The sequence below is a fragment of the Myotis yumanensis genome, unplaced genomic scaffold (genome assembly GCF_028538775.1).
Source record: "Myotis yumanensis isolate MYYU_CA2020_CCGP unplaced genomic scaffold, mMyoYum1.0.hap1 SCAF_6, whole genome shotgun sequence".
NCBI lineage: Eukaryota > Metazoa > Chordata > Mammalia > Chiroptera > Vespertilionidae > Myotis > Myotis yumanensis.
In genome coordinates this window covers 16,589,480-16,607,332 of record NW_027223757.1, presented here as the reverse complement: position 1 = coordinate 16,607,332, position 17,853 = coordinate 16,589,480, and the positions used below count along the sequence as shown (strand labels likewise).

The 17,853-nt window shown below is 41.0% G+C and overlaps 1 protein-coding gene across 1 annotated transcript; it reads right to left on the bottom strand.

Moving 5' to 3' along the window:
• Positions 1–6,460: 6,460 nt before the first annotated feature.
• HEY2 (hes related family bHLH transcription factor with YRPW motif 2) lies at positions 6,461–17,649 on the bottom strand. Its single transcript, XM_070417629.1, has 5 exons — positions 17,430–17,649; positions 15,446–15,524; positions 15,236–15,319; positions 12,598–12,679; positions 6,461–8,453 (listed from the first exon to the last, which is right to left on the bottom strand). Exons 1-5 carry the CDS (start codon positions 17,510–17,512, stop codon positions 7,765–7,767), a joined length of 1,017 nt encoding a protein of 338 aa, XP_070273730.1. The 5' UTR covers positions 17,513–17,649; the 3' UTR covers positions 6,461–7,764.
• Between the last annotated feature and the right edge of the window lie 204 nt (positions 17,650–17,853).

Here is a 17,853-nt window from a genome sequence, read left to right as displayed (position 1 = left end):
ATGATTTTCTTTTAAAGAAACATGACTCCATTGTATATATTTTGAATCAGACTAAAAAACATTGCTTTTGAAAACAAGAAACATAAAGCATGGTATCTTTAAAAGAGAGAAAAAATAAAAATAAAAGAGAGAGGGAGAGGGAAGGAGAGAGAGAGAGAGAGAGAGAGAGAGAGAGAGAGAGAGAATAACATGGGGGCTAAAATAGATACTCTTCCTCTCACCTTCTAAAGGCTTCTATCTGGGCTAATTATCAAATTAGCGGGGAAAAATCTACAAAGTTTATTATGGATGTACATGCTGGGGGTGTCATAAGATATGATGGAACACACTGGTAGTTGAGGTTATATGCCATTATGGACAAAGGAGAAAGAACAGGGGTCTGAGACTTCGAAGAAATCAGGGAATTTACAGGGAGCTGAGGGAGAGTGAAATACAAGTGGTAGGCAAATTATTGCTAGGCAACCCAGAAACAGTGGGGTGGGCCTGGAACCTTTCTCTCTAACGCTAAGGTGAATATGTTAAGGTTCTCTTCCCGGAGCAGGTCTTTCCATCTGCTTTAGTCAGAAAGGAAAGGGTGAGGGTCAAAGGTTTCTTTCTGAGTTCTTTGTTTCTTAATAACCAGCTTAAAATCAATATCCCCAAAGTCCCAGTTTTGCAATGGCAAGCATTTGGTCCCCTTCCATACACTTACAGAATTTTAACTCCTAAGCTAATACATTTAAAAGAACAATTAGACAAATGACTCTCACTTCTTCTCTCACTATGTCATATCCTGAAGACAAGCAATGGTGAACTGTTTCTCCTTTTGCCTCAAGCGCCTGATACCCAGAGCGAGGAAGCTGCCTCCAGACTTGGTGCTGGCAGAAGCGGCTAAATGGATTTATATTGAGTTACTGCTCCTGTGTTGTTTTGTCTGTGGTTCCTGTGCTTGGGGTTTGATGGCCACATCAAAGGAGTAGCTCTGTTGTAAGAATTGGTCAGCAAGGGTCAGATAAATCATGGTTGTTACTGAGACCCAGTCCCATGATAATTATGGACAGAAGACCCTTGGTGTGTAAGTCTGTTCTCTTGGTGCAACACATATGCCTCAAGCTGGTTAAAGACTCAGCAGTGATGGACTCATGAACATCTTTCTTGGAGGGGAGGTGGCTTACTGAACCTTGAAAGAGGGCACGATGGCCTATCAAGTCTCCTCTACTGTGGCAGTCAAGGATGTTTGTTACCAAGGCAACGCTTGCCCCTGAGCATGGCGGTACCCTCCTCTGGTAGTCACCAGGCCGTAAAAAGGTTGTGATGATGATACCACAGCCTGTCATTTGTAGTATTCTACACATATACTTCTGCTCTTAGAAATAATAAAATAATAAAATAAATCTAAGTGGCTGCTTGTGAAACAAAAAAAAGGGGGGGGGGGTGGGGGAGGGACTGGCTTAGTTCCTGTTTAGGGGGTGGCTTGTGACTGTGACAGATATAACGAGAGTGAAATATGGTCTGTGTGCCTGTTTGCTTTGCCCTCCCGACTGCAAACACATCTCCATCATCTTGCCAGACCCCGAGGGAAGCCTATTTACAGCAGCTGGACTGGGACTGACTGGCTCGGATAGGGCAGAGGCCAGCCGCCGCTAGTCCACAGGAAAGTCTACACAAGCTTAGCTACACAAAGCTCCAGTCGTATTGTTTTCGTGAAAAAAAAAAAAAAAAAAAAAAAGGGTCTTTAGGTTTTCTGTAATTAAGGAAAACGGTTTAAAAAGAAGTAGTGAAAGATCTAGGAAGCAGAGTTTTATACTATGATAAATAATCTTCGGTTTGATAGTTTATAATTAGGGAAGGAGGGGTTAATTCCATTACGCAGTTGTTTTAGGAGTTTATGAGCAATTTTAAATTTATCACCCGACTTGTACAAGTGGAACATTATGAAAATAGCCATTCTTTGCAAAATTCTTATTCGTACACACGAGAAAATGTGACTTTGTTTTTGCTGCAATGAAAACTCAAAACTATTAACAAGGCAAACTTATGTGCAAGAAACTTTAGGTTAACTTGCCAAAGATATTCAACCTCTTTCTCTCCCTTAAAGAAAAGTTTATATATAAGGCATTCTATTACGTACATATACCACTTCACATGCATAAATTTCTTCAGTCCAACAGACAACAGAGGTTAAGGAAACAGAAAATTCAGTTCTAGGAAGACTAAGAAGTTAAAGGCACATATACATGCCTCTGATTATAAGGTTTTTGAAAAATAATACACATAGTAAGCTGTTAACTGCTATAGAAAGCATGCTTAACTGTAGGCTGAAGTTTAAGTTAGTTGAAAAGCCCTTCCTGATAATGGGAATTATTTTTTAAAATATTTTATCGTTTTTTTTACAGAGAGGAAGGGAGAGGGATAGAGAGTTAGAAACATTGATGAGAGAGAAACATCGATCAGCTGCCTCCTGCACACCCTGGGGATGTGCCCGTAACCAAGGTACATACCCTTGACCAGAATCAAACCTGGGACCCTTCAGTCTGCAGGCTGACGCTCTATCCACTGAGCCAAACCGGTTAGGGCAATAATGAGAATTATTAAAGTGAGTGGGTTACTGTGCAGGTCTTCATAGGCCAAAGGAATAATGTTATTTTATGATATGATGGACTTGGAATGTGTAAACATTCAGTATAATCCAGCATTCTCTTATCTTTTACACCCAATGAAAGACAGGGGTTTTTTTTGAAACTCAATTTACTCAGAGGTCTAGTCTTAACACTTCACCATTTTGCCTCATATTTACAGTTAAGTTCACAAATGAAGGTAGGTGTGACTGGCTTAAAAGTTGAAAGTTAAAATTAAGGAACTGACAAACTCATTTTCTTTTATGTTATGTGATAGAATGGAGTTATTCTTCTCTTATCCTTACATAAAAGGGTGATATGGTGGAAATTTTTTATCCTAAAACCATAGACAGATTTACTCTTGTCATTAGTTCAAAGTGATCCCAGGCAAGTTGAAATATTTTTGGTTGGTCTGAATGAATCGGAGTCCAAAAAAGCACTGTCTAACTCTAAGGTAAAAGGTATGGGCTTCAGAATCGGCAGGTTTGGTTTGAGTCATAGCTCAAACTGTTAAGTATAATCGTGGACAGTTAACCTCTTATTCTCCAATAGTTAATATGCAATGTCAAGATAATAATGCCATCTATGTCATAGCACAGTTATGGTCTTAAATAAGAGATTTCAAGCACTTAGCATGGGACTTAGCACAGAGAACAACCAGTATTACATTTCCTTTTCTTATTTTGGATCTGTGACTTACAGTGGGTCCTGTCAGTTACAGCAGAAGGCCCGGTTCTCTGACCAACCCCACTCCTGTCTATTCCTTTGAAGTTAGAAATGAGGGAGAAAGTGCCACCTAGTCCCTAGGGAACCAGTTCTCATATGCCTCTGACGCCTCATACAAGTGTCTGTGGAAGCTAAGGGACTTTTCTTTTCTTTTTAGGATCTCCCACTGAGTTCAAAGACTTATCCTTCCAAAGAATATGAGCAATAGTCACCGTTTATGATGTCATATTTGCTGTAATGCTTTGTTGTAGTTGCTGAAATGTTCACAGACTCTGTTATTGCTTAGATCTTAAAACAATTACAAGGGAAGTCAAATTCCATTCTCCAGTAAAATGCAGAACTAGGATTAGTCCCATTGTGCAATAAAAACATGAAAAGCTTGAAAAACACATCTATCTTTAGATTATTAAGTTTACAAAGTCAACCCAGATTCTTTGATTTGACTACGATCCTATTCTGATATATTTAAAGTAAGCTAAATCAGCAACATTGTAATCTATTCTTATCTTAGCCATGGGTTTTTCAATTTGCATTCAAATATAATATTAAGTGATATTATTGCCTCAAATCCAAAATGCTTGTGTGTGTGTGTTTTTTTTTTTCATTTTTCCACTTTGGAAATTGGGATACCTTATGATTAATGTGTGAAGTTATGTTGTGGTGGTTCTTTTCTATAAAAACTGACCCCAAACCAATAGAAGATCTTTAGAGTGATGAAATCTTAGACTTAGGAAAATATGGAGTTCAAAAATCATCTTACTTTGTGTTGATATTACCTAAGGTGGCTTTGCGCTTACTTTGTGGTAACTTAATTATTGGTAAAAGAAACAAGTTTAATATATATGGAAGATAATCCAAAGGCTTCATTAAGATTTTTGGTACACATATATTTGTAGGTCAAACAGCCATCACTCTAGTTAATAGCTGGTCTTTTTAATGTTTCAACATTGCTTTAAAAGTACCACAGATTTCTTCCAATATGATAGGAAATACCATATCTGTAATAGCAAGATTCCAAGGAGAGAAAAAGCCTACCCAGCCAGTTTCCAGAAACCCCTTTCCTCACTCTTAGGGCACCTCTTTCTTTTGAGGGTCCCTGTAAAAGCTAGGGTGGCAGCCATACCTGTCACTGTCATGTGGGACAACACACCATTCAAAACCTGACATACATACAGCACAGTGCTGAGTACACAGCAGTTATTCAATAAACCTCTCCTGGCGCACTGATGTGAAATACAAAACTGTTCTAGTTAGGCATGCATACAGCTTTTAACATTTGGAAAACTCAATTTTCTAAAAATGTTCCCTTTTCCTTTCCTCTCCTCCACCTCCGCCCGCCCCCCCCCCCCCCCCCCTTTTTCCTACCAAAAATCCTATGAGTTAATTTTGGGACTTTTACACAAATAAAAGCCACCAATAAATCAAATCCTAAATGTTCTTTTTTCCTTTGAAATATAAAAAGTGGTGTGTTTTGTTTTGTTTTGCTGTTTGTTGGTTTTTTTCCATTTTGGTAGCAAACATGAAAATCACCACACCTAAAGGTAGAACACCAATTTCAAAAAAGATTCGATCAGCCCAGTTGGTGTGGCTCAGTGGTTGACCAAGAAACCAATAGGTCTCCCATTTGATTCCCGGCCAGGGCGCAGGCCCTGGATGCGGCTCTATCCCCAGTAAGGGTCATGATGTTCATGCCGGTCAATGATGTTCCTCTCTCGTCGATGTTTTTATCTCTCTGTTCCTCTCTCTCTAAAAAACAGTAACAACATACTTAAAAAAAACACATTTGATCAGAGATGGAAAACTCAATGGTAAAGTTTATAGAAATGAGTGAAATGTAATGTTAAAAGCTGACGATGTGAAATACTGATCAAGAACCAATTAATAAATTACTGATAATGATTTTCTTTAGGAACACTGATAACCCTTAGCAACTAGGTGGCAAGTTGGTTTGAAAATATTTCAATCAATTAAACTGAAAAGTAATAACCCTTATGAAACGGGGAAGAAAAAAATGTACAAAAAAAACAAAGAGGAAAAGAGAAGAAAGGAGGAAGGAAGGGGATTTATCTTAAAATATTTAATCTAAATTTTAAAAAAAATTCCTGCTTTCTAAAACACTTTACATTCCAAAATAGGAAAAGAATTCTTTAAATGCTGACATTACAATAGGCACAGGATCAACTATTAGATAATAAAAATCATTTCTAGGCCAGCAGCCCACAAATCGTGATTAAAAAGCAAACTTCAAATACTACTAAATCCATTTTCTTATTTGCTACCTAATTCCATCAGAGCTAACAGAAAATTTAATAACCAGAGAGCTTCACAGAGAAGGAACATGGTGATCTGTTTTTGCTCATTTTTTTTACCCACTTCCAGACAGAAGAAATTAGATAAACTATATGCTTGATTTTTTTAAAACTAAAAGCCTCCCACTTTTTCCTTTAGCTTTAAGCATAAGTAAAATGCATAATAAGAGCATTCTTTCTTAATTTTTCATATATTTGGCCCAATAGCTTTGGGAACTCTGAAATGGTCTCTTTCAGGCTTCATTGAAGGGGGGATATTTGCATAATTCCTACAGCATCAAAAGAAATTGGCATTGAGGTAGATATAGAGGATTCATCATCAGGAGACATATATCTGCCCTTCATGTATGCATGTGATTTTTAAAAACACTACAAATGTTTTTGAGTTATAAAAAGTATGACACATTCTAGCATATTACCCCACGTCCGGTATACTACTAGTATTATTTAGACTTCTTGTATTTGCACTTTTCCAAGAACCGTGGTTAAGAATAAAAGGCAAAGGAAACGGGTCACTTCCTGTCTCCAAATAATGCCTTACCCACCTATGCTTAATAGATTTACAAGCTCAGATAAAAACTAATTTCAAGCAAGCTGTGAAAGAGCAAAAGAAAAGCCCTGGCTTAATTTGTTAGTGAAGGAAAGCCTTGCTTGAAATTCATATCAACTTTACATTCTGCAAAGCAACTCATCCACATAAAAATAGTCAAAAAGGACTTCATTTAATTAGTGATATGTAGACTTTTGCATAGAAAAAGGTTACAAAATAATGCAAAAAGGACTAGGTACAGTAATTTTAAAACAAATATTTCAAAGTATAATGTTGCATAATGTTTAACATTCTTCTTTATTGCTTTCTCCACACAGCAGAGAAATGAAGTGCATAATAATACATGCTGTGTCTTTATCTTTCAAACATAAAATCTCATGTGCTCAATTTCAATGTATTAAGAGATTATTTTGTCATTAAACAAAATAAAAAACAAAACAAAATGAAACCAAAACACCATTATGTAGCACTAGTCTAGGCATGGACAAACTAATTTATGTACATCCCATTGCATACATTCATCTTGATTTGGGGCCAAACGCAATCTTGAGCTTGACAAAGAGCATTTAAAAATCGTGGCTTTTCTGTTCCAAATGCTATCTATCTACCTACCTCCCTGTCTCATCACCTCCAGAAATGCTACTTCTCCCACAAGGATGACAAGGATAGTACACGTCATTGGGGCAAAATGAAGAGGATACATATGTGGAAATAGTCCAAATGAAACGGAATAAATTATGCTAAACTTTTACAAACTGGAGTTTTCAAGTTGGCACGAATCAGCTAGCCTCTGGTGGGCACACAGTAGGTCACTGCTCCTGGGTGTACTCTATAAATGTATGGTTTATAGAAGAAGCACCACATTCTGAGCCATGAAAGAAAAAGGTGCCTCGGGGTTTGCAGACCAGGCAGAATGCTTGCTAATCTGAGCACTGATGGAATAATTGCTTATACCAGTGTATTGCTGAATGTCACCACTTGGCAAGTCTGTACAAAGAAAGCAAACTAAGATAAAACTCGGTCTTTCAACTTGAAAATTATTTTCAGCAATCCTTTTGGCCAATAAAAACCTGTTGGTTTCAACAGAGTACTCTTCCCTGGCATTGTATGTCTGCAGCCTAACGCAAGACTTCTGTCCCTCTCCCTTCTTAACCTAACTTCTACACTCGTCACTTGTGCAATGTTCCATGCTCAGAACAAAACTTCACTAGCTCAGGCACTTAGGAAACAGGAATATTTTTTTCCCATCTAGTTTCAAGAGAATTCAGTCAGAGCCTTTTCCTTCTCCAATTTGGATATACCGAGGCAAGGCTGGATGGTACAGTCTTTTACTTTCCGGGAAAATTCTACATGGAAGCAAGTGTGAAGTTCTTAAACGTTGCTGACGTCAGTTACCAAGCTGCCTTAACCAACCACAAGAAAGAAAACAGATCGCTAATACCACATTTCCACTTGTGAGGTGTGTGTCTCAAATAGCTTTACTGTTCCTTGGTGGGTCTGTAGACATCTGTATGGCGGCCTTCCGGTGCAGATGCTGAAATGCAGGACTTTCAGTTACCATGGCAACAAGTTCAATGACAACTCAAAAAGCGCCCACTTCTGTCCCCCAGGGTCGGTAAGGTTTACTGTTAGTTCCACTGCTCGTCTGCTGAGGGCTGGATGTGGCTGATACGGACAAGGGCGGGCTGATGGCTGTGGCGGCTGCCACTGCGGCAGCGGCGGCGTTTGGGGGGAGCATGGGGAAGGCCCCCGCGAAGGACAGGGGGAAGCTGTGCGCCGCCGCGGTGGCGGCTGCGGCGGCCGCGTGGACCGTGGCTGAGAGGGACAAGAGCGAAGTGGAGAGGGGCGGCACGCAGGGGGCCACGCTGCCCGTCGATGGCATCCGCAGGGCAGAATCCGCGTGGGCAAACGTGGCCGTGAGGAGCGCGGAGCCGTGGGCGGGAGGCACGTCTGAAGTCGTGGAGAGGCGGCAGGGCGTGGACTCCGAGGCGTGGAGTCCGTTGGGCTGGAGCAGGGCTGCGGGCAGATGGTGGAAGGCCGCAGCCCAGTGGTGCGGGTGCAGCGGGTGGTGGTGGTGGGCCAGGGAGGAGGTCATGGCCGCTGCTTCCCGCTGCGAGGCGCACGTGCTGAGATGGGAGACCAGCCGCACCCGCAGGGGGTCCGCGGAGTCCAGGCCTTCCACGGAGCTCAGATACCTGGCCACTTCCGTCAGGCACTCTCGGAACCCGATGCTCATGAAGTCCATGGCAAGCGCGTGTGCATCGAAGTAGCCTAAAGGGAGGTTTGAGCAAAGTGGGGGCCAGGAGAGGGCGAGGAGAAAACAATCCAGTTACTAAGAGTCCTACCAACGAGGTCCCACTCTGCCCTCAGAAGACTGAAGCAGAACCACGATCCTTTCTGACAACGTTGCCAGCTACTTATGGTTGCAATTTGTGCAGAAGTGAAGAGAGTGGAGAAAGTACACTTTGCAATTCACATGTGTGACAACTCTGGCATTGCTGGGTACTACAGTTATTCTTGCAACCAAATTTCATAGTGGGGGCGGGGGTGTGTGGTGTGTGTGTGTGTGTGTGAGATTAAGAACATGCATGTTTCAAATACTTCCAGGGGAAAAAGTGGTGTTTCTCCTTCTGTATTGTGGACTAGTGAAATTCCCTAGTTGAATTTTTTCACGGTGACACAGAGTTCCAGGCGCTGTCTCTGTCACGAGCTGTAGATTAAAGGGCTTTTCTGAAACATCCGCACTCTCTTGGTGGTAAACAGAGAGGTAAAATGCATTTTAGCGGCTTGGGGACTTTCTAATAAAGGACTTTTCTTGCACCAACACTTACTGTCTCTTAAATTTTTTTAAAAAAAATGCTTCTTGACTCTCAGTGGTTTTTTTTTAAATCAACAAAGTGAAAACCTGTTGTCATTACTTGGTATGAAAAAATCCAATAAAAACAAAATGTTTCATTTATCATCTATTCATTATTAGACTATCTTATTCTGTATCTCAAGCACTTTGGAAAATAGTAGTCATAATATTCAAAAGTCCTAAAGCTAGAATTCGAACTGAAATTTGGAAGGCCCAGAAAACATCTGGAACAAAAATATACCCTATTAAAACAGTAACAACAGCACAAAGCTGGTATAAGACAGCATCATGAAATGTGGAAGATGAGGACTTAGGCAGAGTTAGCAACAAAGTCCCTGGGATTAGAAGGAAAAGCTCTCCCTAAAGAAGCTGCCTCCATGGAAAAGATTTCACGGGAGCGTCCTCAGGGTTCTCTGTGGGCCTTTGGGGACTCTGTCTCCCATGAGAGAAGAGGAGGGAGGTAATCACCAGTGTAGACCGAGTTCAGAAACCCAGAAGGATTTAGAAATTTAGGTTACTCTACTAAATCCTCTCTAGAGACCATGGCAACATCAAGGTAGACTGTAAAAAAAACGAACCAACAGGATTGTAACCCTTAGAGCTTCCAAGAATTTTCATGAACAGGCATGAAAAAATTTGAAATCTGTGGTTTGCCAGCTACATGTTGCTGTATATCACCGAGTTCTCTGTTGCATCTTAAGGAACAGAAAGTATGCCAATTCCTATCCTGTTGGTGAATACAGAGGGAAATGACGATGAGCAGCTGCCTCCTATGAATGAATCTTGGCCAAAAATTATAGTACAGCACATAGGTCTATACCACATCACCTGTGCCACCACTGTGCTACAGCTTTCAGTGAACAAACTCACAACCCTGTGAAGTGGACACTAGCACTGTTCTCACTTTACAGATGAGGAAAATGGGGCTTGGAGAGGGTTAGTAATTTACCAAGCATCACAGAGCAACTACAGGACAGTGCCAGGATTTATAAACAGGCAACCCAACTAGAGTCTATGCTGTAAGACATCAGCACACTATGAGGCCCTTATAGCAGTTGTGAGTCTTGGGCGATGTGAGCCCACACTGCCCGCCCCCCTTCTTCAAGGCCCACATATTCTCCAGCTTGGTGACCTGTTTAATGACCTGGCAGTCAGGCCACTTGTATGTGCTTGCTGGGAAATGTGTGTTCATAAACTATTCTGGTTTGAATTTTAGGACTGTTCAGGTAGCCAAGAATAGCAACCAAGACAGAACTTAGTTTTTATAGTAAGGCATAAGAACAATATTACTCTTTACAAGTATAGCTCAGGCCAAATATTTGAAATGTTGATAAGAATTCTCAGTCATGTGGTTAACGATGCCAAGGGAGGCAGAGCAAAGAAACAACTTTTCTTGCACCACCACTAACTCAATCGGTGCAGACGGAAATGTGGGGCTGGAGGGGCCTTAGAGCTCAGATAACTACTGTCGGCCTCATAGTGCAACAGTGCACTTTTCTGTGTCTGGTCACAGGTGAGGCAGTGGCCAACCTGGGCTGGATCCTTGGCTCTTAAGATTTCATCCATTCTCTTCTCCATTCTGTAAGAATGCTTGCATGCTATACTGAGGGTTACATTTTAATGAACAGAAGTTTAAAAACCCACGCCCATTCATTCAGGATGGTTCCTTGAGAAGGTGCAACCAAGGGTAAGTCACAGCACGTGGGCTTCCCTGTACAATGATCAACCTCTCTGACACACAAATATCGGAACAAAACCAGGAGGTTAGAGGCAATCTTTTCTCTTGTTCTTCCTTTCCTTCCCCCAAACCTCTATTAAATCAGAGCTAGAACTCAGTATAATGCAGCTATTCTAAAGGAAGTGGCCCTAGAATTACTCTCATGTTGTTTTCAGATTTTGATTGTCTTAGATTTAGAGGTGATGGCCAGGGCTGTGTTCCACAGGTCCTCAGCAGCATGGCCATAGTGGAGTTAAATACTGAACTACTTCCATACCAACTGGTAAACAGTTACTTGCCTCCAATGCCCCTTTCCTGCCTTCATCTATGGCAAACTATGACAATACATAGTAAAAGGCTGCTAGCAAGCACAGAGAAGCTTCCAGAGTATAGGTGCAGCAGCACTTAGCCCCTGGTGGTGTCTTGTACTTATCCAGTTGTCAAATATATTAAACTAGTGACCAGGTGCATGATTTCGTGCACACTGAAAAGAAATTAATTAGAAGGTGGCTGGCAGGGCAGGACCTGGGCAAGATGGGCCTGACACTCCCTGGAGCCAACCTCCCATGGTCCCTCCCTGGTGTCTTCAGGGTGAGCGGATCCCTCTGGCAGGTGGGGTCCCTAGGCCTGGCCTGTGGGGATCAGGCCAAAACCAGCTCTCTGACATCCCCCAAAGGGTCCCAGAGTGCGAGAGGGCACTCTGCAAAGTTGCTGTCCTACAGAGTATGGAATGCAAAAGCAAGTGTGCAGTAAACCAGATTTGGGGCCTGACAGTGCCCCAGCAACAACATAACCCACTGGAATCATGTGGCCCTGCGAGGAATTGGGCTCCCTTCTCTCTGGTTTTGGGGTGCGTCACCCAAGAACTGCTGCTGCCAAGTCACTGCAGCTCGGCAGCTACTGCGTTGAGCGTCTGCCCCCTGGTGGTCAGTGTGCATCATAGCAACTGGTCGGATGGTTGGACACTTAGCATATTATTAGCCTTTTATATATATAGATAACACCCTTGGCTAAGATGAATACCAAAGGTTTGTTTGAAGGGTGAAAAAGATACAAAAGGGTGAAACCCAGTCAAGTGGAACTGGGATGATAAAATTTGAATGAGAATTACAGCTTTCCCATCTCAAGTATATTTTTAGTATGAAGTAAGGGTCTGTCTCTGACCCCCTAAAGAATTCTTCCCCAAATCACTATGGAATACAGAGAACATCTCTCCAGGGAACTGGGCCCAGGGAACCTTCTCCTATTTGCTCTGGTTAGGAATGACTGCTCCATTAACGGTTTCCAGTAGAGATTCACTACCTGCACTTCAAATGCTCTGTCTGGTCTGAATCCAAAACCAACCCCAATCTGAAACAACAATGAGAGTAATTCTAGAGTCACTTCCTTTGGAATAGCTGCATTATACTGAGTTCTAGCTCTGATTTAATGGGGGGCTTTGGGGAAGAGAAAGAAGAAAAAGAGAAAAGATTGCCTTTAACCTCCTGTTTATGTTTGGATGTTTGGTGTTTGTTTTGTCTTTCTGTACAGATTCCAGCATGTGCTTCTGAAGTCCCAAACAAATCTCTGACCGGGCTGCTGTGAATGAAGCTTCACTCCCACAGTATTATGAAAGCAAACACAAGCCAGGGTCAAGTGCCCCTTTTGTTCCAGAAGTTCTTTCCCACGAGTTCAATCCTGCCATTAGCATTGATTTTCATGGCTTTAATCTGGGACCTCCTATCCCAGCTTGTTAAAGAACCGCTCAACTATGACTTCCTTGCAATCTTGGGGAGGGGAGAGGAGGAGGGGTAAAAAAAGAAAGGTGGAAAGGGGTTGGGAAAATGAAGTCACCTACTTACCTTTACCCCCTGTTGCCTGAAGCATCTTCAAATGATCCACTGTCATTTGTAATATTTCAGCTTTTTCTAACTTTGCAGATCCCTGCATAAACAAGTAATAAAGTCTTATAAGTTCTATGGAAACAAATTTGGGACATTTTATACTGGATTTTCAATTTTCCTTCTCACTAGAAAATTCTAAGTTTAATTTTTTTCACAGAAAAATCTAAATTCCTTCCAAACTTTAAATGAAAACTCTAATTACTATGTCACGCCTAATGACAGATAGTTGCTATGTCACACCTAATGACAGATATTTCAACTTTTAAAGGTTAAAAAGTATAATAAATATTTTTATCATAAGAATAGCTATACTCCCCAATGTTACTCCACCAAAATTACAATTGTGAAAATCTCAAACTTTGCATCCAATCAGTACCTTGGTTAATAGTATATTTAATTGCATTATCTAGTTATATAGAACATCCAATAGTCCTATATAATGCTCAAGTCCAGATCAGTTGAATACAACTCTGGAGGATAAGGAAACAGAATCTCAAATTATTGTTGAACCCTTACTTGGTGACTTTGTTTGAATAATTAGTTGGTCTTGATATTTTTTCATCATATCAAGCATTATTGGTATTAAAGAAGACATATGGTAGAATAATTTGCAATTTTTAACTCTCTGAAAGTGCCTGCCACATTTTAGAAGATTTAATTTCCAAATATTTAACATTCTTGGTTATATAACGGAGAATGCTTTTCTAACATTTTAAAATAAAATGTTTTAATGCTTTTCTAACATTTTAAAATAAAATGTTTTAACTTTCCAGCTAGAAAAATAAAATAAAAATAAAAAATTTTAATAAGTCTTTAATTCATACTAGACCTCGGGTAAGCAGAACCAAAAATAAAAAAGGGAAGACTTTTAATATGTTTTCCAATAATTACCAGCAGGTGTCACTGTGAATTTCAAGATCATAAATAAGAAAGCATAATTTACTACTTATCTAGTAAGCATCAGCAACATGTAAGGATATTTAAACCCTTTAAAATAGTTCTTAATAAAATTTTCTTTGAAATGTATTTTTATGTCCCCACTTTTAAAAATAAGGCAACTTCTGGAAACCAACTGAAAAAAGTGCCACCTCAAACCGTCTCAGAGTGCTGTGGGTGGCTTCTAATTTCCTGAAGGAGCTAAATAATTAAACCAATATGTTTTTTTCAGAAAAGGAAATAGAAGTTTATTTCAGGTTCCTATGCGTTACTTGTTTCGTGAAAATTATCAGCTCAATGCCAGTTATTTAAACTGCTTGAATAAATACCCTTCTAATCATACTGTGACAGGGCCAGCTCACTAAGGGTTGGTAGCCAAGCTCTGCAAATGGGAAAGTCTGTGTTTATGGCAACTGGCTGCCAAACAACTGAGGTTTGCTTTTAAGATTTGTTTTAAACTGACATTTAAGAAAAGAAAGAAAGAAAAAGAACAACAACAACAAAAACCACACCAAACTGATGGTTCCTCATAACTAGGTATTTCGGTACTCAAAGTAAAAATATCACTAAATAATGATATCTTCAGTTTCAGCCTACTGCTACTAATCCAAACTACTGTTTCCACATTACATTTACCTAATCAAAGGCAGTTTCAGCATATAGAATGGGTGCCTGTGTTTCTCTTAAACATATATAATCAATAGCATATTACATCTTGTACTTCTGTCAGTGCTCAATTTTTCCATGAAGATGTACAGTAGTTTCAGTGAACGTGACTAATAACAAAATTGTAGTTTCTGGATAATTTCCGAGGGCTTTGTAATGTTAGTTTGGTTCATGAAATAAACAACAAAATGAAATAAACAAACAATTGCTGTCTTATATTCTATTTGAATTAAATTGAAAGTATTTTCAACAAGGTTATGATGCCACATTCTTTGAAAGATGCTGTTAGAAATCTATGCCATTAGCCATGGTGGCAGGAGGAAAAACTTTTCTGAAACAACAAAGAAATATTTACATATTTGGCTTCCTACTCTATTAAGTGTGAAAAAAAAATTTTTTTTTTGTAAAGGAATACGTGAATTCTGAAAAGGGCATGTGGCTAGTTTGATTTTTACTAAACTTCCAAAAAGATGCTCCAAATCGAGCATTATTCTGTTAACCCAGGGATTAAAAATGAAACCATGTGGGTTGGTAAATAAATTGTATTCGTATAAGTTATTTAGAAAATAGAGCTGGAGATGTTACTTCCTGGGCTTTGGTAATTTTTAAAATAAAAAGCTTATTTTTCTTAAACTGTTTGAAACAAAAATGAAATTTCACACATGATATCCTTCTTTTTTTAAAAAAGAATACCACATACATCTTGGTTTTAAACAAAACCACCACTGGTCTTCATAGAAAGAACAGAGAAAGAATGAACACTGTTACCCTTAAGGGGAAAATAAGCCCAAGAATGGAAATGTTTTTCAACTTCACGATGGATTATGTTTTTAATAGTTTTGCCACAACAAAGCATTTTATTGAAATCACTGCTCTGTGCCAGATCAGGGCACATACACCATTATTTTAAAAAGCCTTAACAGGCTTTCCCAGATGAGAGAATCAGATTTTTTGAGCTTTTTGGTTGGGGTGGTCAGGGGTGAGGATAGCTTACTTGTTTTTCAAAAGCAGTTGGCACCAGTCGCCTCAACTCGGATAAACTGTTATTTATCCGATCTCGACGCCTTTTCTCTATTATCTATCCCAAAGAAAGCAAAACAAAAGTTTATGAATACACAAATGATAAAATTACTCATGATGAAAAAACACAACTGCTACACATTAGGCTGCATAACATGGAATAAAAAGAAAAAAAATCACATACCCCTCTCCTTTTCTTTCTTGCCATAATCTGAGATGATGTTGTTGGAGAATTCGATCTAATCACAGAGCTAGAACTTTGCCTATGAAATAGGAAGAGTATGTCAGGTGCTTCATTAACATAACAATAGTTTCTTCTGAGTACTTGATGCCACCTATTAAACACTGAGGGTGATTTCGCAGTTCAGGTCTGTGTTACTTTATTCTTAATTCTTGCTTTACTCTTAACATACTTTGCTTCCAGCCTATATCTCTTTTCAGGTAGGAATGAATGGTGGCTTAAAAAAAGAAAAGTTTTAATGAGTAATTTAGATGCCAAATCCATTGGCAAAAACATCCCTAAACTTTTATTAAGTCTCCTAGTAAAATAATTACGGGCAGTCAGGGTGAGAAATTAGATATTAGTACTTCCTAGTGCCACTCATAAATGTTTCTTAAAAGTCAACTAGCCTCTAGTAGCATCCTCCTCCTCTTTCCGTTCAAACATACTGAACAAAGCAAAGCTATTTTAAAATAAAGGCCATGTTTAGCACCACTACCAAACAGATATACAATCATCACATGTCACACGGTTGTCTCTAGATGCAATCTTTAAAATAAACACACGTTATCTTACTATTTCAATTAGTCATATCTCACAACGGGGGAAAAAAATGACAAATTTAATGTTTTGTATCCGAATCTTCCAAAAGAACGCTCCAAAGTAAAAATGCCACTGATAAGAAAATTAAAATCAGATCAGCTACCAGGTAAGGGTTTTACTTTGAAAACGAAACCTCTAGGAGCTGCACCTCATCTTGAGTTTCCTATTGAAAAGATTATTTTATACTGAGAGTTCAATCAAATCATTATTTTGCCACTTAGAATATTTGCCATCCTTTCTAGTTTGTATCTGTTACTCTTCATAATTCATGGATTCTATAATTCTTTATGTTCTCAGATTTTCCAGGGTTCCTGTTATTTGTTCTTCCATTTTAGAAATGTTGCACAGATCAGGTTGTTAGTACTTCATCTTCTCACTTCTGGATCTTATTTCTGAATTAAACGTCCTCCTCGTTCCTACCCATTCTCAGCTGGTTTCGCCTTTCACAGGGCATCTTCTGTTTTTCTGTTCTTATTTTTTAAGATGACCGACACTTTAATAATTAGAAGATACTTTGTAAACAATGTTTCAAGCAAATGTCTTTGCTCTTGCTGATATCAGGCTTTGGTTTTGTATGTATTAGAAGAACAGCATTGAAAGAAAGAAAGAAAGAAAGAAAACAGCATTGAAAGTTTTCCAAAAGGTAGGAAGAATTTTGCTCTTTGAGTGACAGTTGCAGATAAATAATTAAGGTGCTTCTGGGGATGCCAATTAGAAGCAATTATCATTTGACCCGCCCGGCACTAAAATGCCTCGGTAATCTCCCCCTGCCACTGGGAAGTGGAGGTCTGGCTTCTGTGATCGCGACCCCGATCTTTCCCAGACTTAAGAACCGGCAGTCAAAGGAATAACGCCTGAAACGATCCTTACATCTGTCACTCACTTTGCTGTCAGCCAAGACACACATGGTCGACCCGGAGCGCGCACCCTGCTTAGCGGGGACACTGCACGTTGCTTCAATTTCTCCATAAAGCAACTTAGCTTTTTAGTCTCTTTTAAAAACATCAATTTTTCTTTGCTCTTGGCCCATTTCGACAGTTTCAGTGGCGGGGGCGTCGCCCGTCGCCGGGACCTGTTTGTCCGCCGGCCCGGTGCAGACAGCCGGGCAACATCGCGGCCAACTCCCGCACTTTCAGGCGTCCCCGTCCGCTGCGCTGCACCCCTAGAGTGAAAACCCACCTCCCTCGCCCCACTCCACGCACGTTCCCGAGCGCCCACCACTCAACGTTTCTCCGGCAAAACTTCCCCCTCTTCGTGAGGACGCCGCGAAAAGGAGCCTGGAGATTCCCACGGAGCCGTCCCACACAAAGCTCCCCGACGCCTCGGGCTCCGAGCGCGCGCTCACCCCGAGTAATTGTTCTCGCTTCCCACGTCGATGGTCTCGTCCAGGTCGCTCTCCGAGGTCGTCTCCTCGCAGGGGCGCTTCATCGCGGCGAAAAGGGCGCGGGGCGCAGCCCGGCCGGAGACACGGATGCCAAGCGCGGCACAGCGACCTCCCTGCCGGCCTCCTCACCCGCTCCCCGGGCCCGGCAGGCGCGGTTCCCGCGGCGGCGCGGTCGGCTCCTCCGGGCTGTTTCCCACGCCGCAGCCCAGCTCTGCGGCAAGACCGGCGCCGGACACGCCCCCCCGGCGGGCGGGGCCCACGCGCGCACCTCCCTCCCGCCGGCCCCCGGCGCCCCGGCGGGCCCCGCCTCCTCGGGGCCGGCGTGGCCCGCGATTGGCTGGGGCGGAGAGGAGGGCCGCCCCTGCCCTCGCCCGCCTCCAGGCTG

Excerpts from the sequence above, each read along its gene's own strand:
- HEY2 (XM_070417629.1), bottom strand. The coding sequence starts at position 17,512 with ATGAAGCGCCCCTGCGAGGAGACGACCTCGGAGAGCGACCTGGACGAG. Across the intron at positions 15,525-17,429 it reads AGCGAGAACAATTACTCGGG|GCAAAGTTCTAGCTCTGTGA; the intron begins GTGAGCGCGCGC and ends CCTATTTCATAG. Across the intron at positions 8,454-12,597 it reads TCAGGCAACAGGGGGTAAAG|GCTACTTCGATGCACACGCG; the intron begins GTAAGTAGGTGA and ends ACCTCCCTTTAG.